This window comes from Charadrius vociferus, unplaced genomic scaffold (genome assembly GCF_000708025.1).
Source record: "Charadrius vociferus isolate BGI_N301 unplaced genomic scaffold, ASM70802v2 scaffold822, whole genome shotgun sequence".
Classification (NCBI taxonomy): domain Eukaryota; kingdom Metazoa; phylum Chordata; class Aves; order Charadriiformes; family Charadriidae; genus Charadrius; species Charadrius vociferus.
This window is the reverse complement of record NW_009647481.1, coordinates 1,882,033-1,885,862: the sequence shown is the minus strand read 5'-3', so window position 1 is coordinate 1,885,862 and position 3,830 is coordinate 1,882,033. Positions and strand designations below refer to the sequence as shown.

General features: G+C 40.8%; 1 protein-coding gene across 1 annotated transcript in view; it reads left to right on the top strand.

The window, feature by feature from the left end:
* Positions 1-3,830, top strand: part of NPM1 (nucleophosmin (nucleolar phosphoprotein B23, numatrin)) — a 13,676-nt gene that overhangs the window by 1,082 nt on the left and 8,764 nt on the right. The window contains 2 exon segments of the mRNA XM_009880750.1: positions 216-295; positions 3,389-3,508. Of these exon segments, the coding sequence (XP_009879052.1) occupies positions 216-295; positions 3,389-3,508 (200 nt within the window).

The window sequence follows — 3,830 nt, the reverse complement described above, 5'->3', positions numbered from 1 at the left end:
GGAGGTGGATGGGCTTGCAGCGGATGGGGTTGGAAAGGAGTAGGCCGCGGGCCCGGCCGGGGTTTCCCCCCACTCCACGTGGTTTCTCTTGCGCGCCCGCGGTGCCGTTGTGTCTGTGTGCGAGTGCGCAGCCTTGAAGCGGCAAGTTTTGGGATTAACAAGCGGTTAGCGTCTAAGTGAAATGGGATGCTTATAATTTGATGGTCTTTTTGCAGGCTGCGAGCTCAAAGCAGATAAGGAATATCAGTTCAAAGTAGATGATGAAGAAAATGAGCATCAGTTATCTCTGAGAACGGCAAGTATTGTTTGGGTTTTGAGTTTTTATTTTTAGGTAATGATGTGTGATGTTGTGAGAAGCAAGTTTTTTAACGTGTACTTTTATTTCCTTAAACTTGTTTTTTGTTTCAGTTTTTTTAAGTGGTAAGTGCTTATATATGTGAATCTGTTAAATAATCTCTTATTGGGAGTGGGGCATACCATGGCACTTGACGTATTTGTGGTACTGGGGGGAAAAAAAAGTTTAAAATAGCCAATGATGTTTTGTCATTTCCAGCAAGCAATAAAAGTCTGGTAAAGTAATGAATTCACAGCAGGTTAACAAGTATATACTAAACGGAATTAAAGGCCAGAATATACAATCTAACATCTCTAATGCAATAGTTCAGATGCTACAGGAGCAGAGGGGGGCAATAGATTTTTAAGAATCATACATGGGTACTTTTTGTAGACTTTTGTTAGAAACTTTATTTTCAAAACTTTTTCATCTATTCAGCAAACGTAATTCTAGTGCTTTTTTTCCGTAAGCAGCCAATAACTAAATCGATTTATTGTTCTTAGTGTTACCCTCTCTAAAGATGTAACTGGGAAGTGCAGTCTTTCGTTCAGATAGTTCATCTAACAGACATGCTGAGCAGAATACTCCTAGAAATCAGGATCTGTACACTGAGAGTTCTTAAATGTGTCCTTCTATCTTCCTGCTGCCACAGCAAGCAAAACACAGTATCCCTGGAGGTGTTCAAGGCCAGGCTGGATGTGGCCTTCGGCAACCCGGTCTAGTGGGAGGTGTCCCTGTCTATGGCAGGAGGTGGTGGAACTCAATGATCTTCAAGGTCCTTTCCAACCTAAACTATTCTATGATTCTATATTTCAAGGCTGTTGCTCTGGGCTGAGCATGTAACTTTGGGTTAGCAGAGAGATAGTACACCACAACTTCATAGGAAAGGAATTGGAAGAGTTGTAGCACCTCTCTACTTTAGGGTTTATTTAAGCACAAAGACACCTTGATGACATCTGGAAACAAGAGTCTTGTAATTATGGATTACTTCCTACAGCAGAATTGCTTCCTACAGGACACTTTATAATAATGCTCTACAAACTTAGTCACAGGGATGCTTACAACACTTGAATATAGGCATTACAGTTTTGTGACTCATGTGTCTTCACTTCTTGCATATTATGAAAATTACAGCCTGGACTTGACAATGACTGATTTGTTCTTAATTAGAATCTTTTTTGAGGGAAGAATATAACAGTAAAGTATGTATAGGACAAATTCATGCAAATAGTTCTTCTGAATGTTTGTTGTGCAGGATTAAATTAGTCAGTGATACTTGAGTTGTATGGCTTTCTCCAAAGATCCAGTTTTTGAAGAATTACCTGTAGCATGTCTTCTGATGCTGTGCACTCTTCATGAGGGATGAAGTAGACTGGATGCATACCAGTACTTAGTTTTTAGGGTTGTAGGGGGGAAAAAAGACTAATTCAATAACCCGGTTTTTTAAAGACAAAAAAAAAGATAGGAGTAATGGAGGTTGACGTAACAAATGAGAAATTGGAAATGTTGAAGAGGCATGGAAGATCTTAAATGTAACTACAAACAGAAAATGCCTTGGCAAGCAGAGGAAGGAGCTGATGGAAGATAAAGCATGAAGGTAGCAAATGCCTGGTGACTGATTTGTGCAGCTGATAAAAGATGAGATGTGTAAAGACTGACATCTGTCAGTTAAGATACAAATATGGTGATGGACTTGGGTATAACGTACAGAAAGAAGCGGGGAGACAAAAGGATAAAAGTGAAGAGAGAGGGGGATTGATGCATGCAGAGGTAGAAAGTGGCATGAGGGTTTCTGTAGATGTCTTGCTACTGATAGCTGAGAACATGAAGTGGGATGGTTACTGCTTCATTACCTATTTATTGCCAGTGTGCATTCCTTCAGTGTAGGAATTATAGCACATGAATGGATACTTTCCAGATGCTCAGTAGATAAATTAAATGCTGCAGGGTTGCTTGAACTGGTGCAAATGACAGTAACTGGGGGTGGAGGGCGTGCTCTTAAATTCTTGTCCTGGTGGGTAGTCCCACTAGCTGAATGATTTCAGTGTTATTGTGACCCCATTTGACAGATGAGGTCAGAGCAGCAATTTCACCTCTTTAAACGTACAGTAACAAAACTTACCAGGAGCAGTCAATCCTACATCCTGTTTCTCAGCCTTCAGTCTGATACATCTTGTCTGGATCATTATAGCCTGCCTAAAAAACAGCTCTTAGAGAATGGAAATTTGAGTTCTTTGCTGCTGCCTGGAGCGTTAAAACCTACATCTTCCATGGAGGGTGGAAAGTTTTCTCTTGATAGGCATTGGGAAAGGAAATGGAGAGCCTTATTCACGTGTCTAGGGAATAATTGCAGTACTTCATCAGGTTACTTTTCACATCTCTTGCATGGTAATCCTGATGCCAGAGGTTCATAGAACTGGAAATTCAGGCCTGTCCCGTGTCTCACTCATTTGCCTCCCTGCAGCTATGATTTTTGAGTCTTCAGAAAGTGCCAGACTTGTATTGAGTGTACGGAGTTTTGAAAGGCTCTGGGACAGCAGCTCTCGGGCCTTGGTGAATTAATGCAGAAGGCGTATGCATAAATGACATACTGAACCGAGCAGTTGTTGAGACTTAACTCCTCATTGAATGTCAGGCAAAAAGTGTGTAGTGTGGTAAAGTGAAGCAATTGACAGATGAAACATGGCAGGAAGGGGAAGGATAAAGGCTGTGATTCTGTAGTAGTGATAGTTGTTTCCCTTCCTCTATGCATAAGCTTGTAGCTCTTCGCTTGGGCCAGCTTCAGTGCTGACTGAACTTGTTGGTGATCCATTTAAATACAATAATCCAGGAGCTAAAGGTCAACTTTTCACTCCCATCAAAAGACGCGCTTTGAGTTGCACCTTGTAAGTGCCGGTGTTATGTGGAAAGAGAATCCTGGGGAGGAGTGCAACTGAATCATTAGCAGTCAGAAATACAAACTTCGGTCATGAGAGATGCGGAATAGTGAATGGAGTTTAAAAGACTCAGAATATTTAGGAAGATTCTCAGTGTGCACTGTTCTTTACTTCACAGGTTACTTTAGGGGCTGGAGCCAAAGACGAATTACACGTTGTAGAAGCAGAAGCATTGGACTATGAAGGCAACCCTATTAAAGTAGTACTGGCATCTCTGAAAATGTCAGTACAGCCTACGGTGAGTACAGGAACTTGTAAATCTATACTATAAATTGGATCTCGGGTGAGAAAGACAAGTTAGAAAAGGCTTTGGTTGACTGAATTTTAGTGTTTTTTGTGTCTAGAAGTCTTACTCTAGTCAACTGGCAATAACAGACTTGTCCAAATTGTGTGTTTTTTTTAAAGATGTGATAGTGATTATGCATGTCATCTTTACATCTAGAAATGTATAGATGCAAGCGGATGCATCTATAGCCTGTGTTGCTTTCTTTGAGCTTGGGATGAGAAAAACCTGTTTTTTCTGCAGGTCCCAAGCTCTTAAAAGATTCTAAAAGTGACTG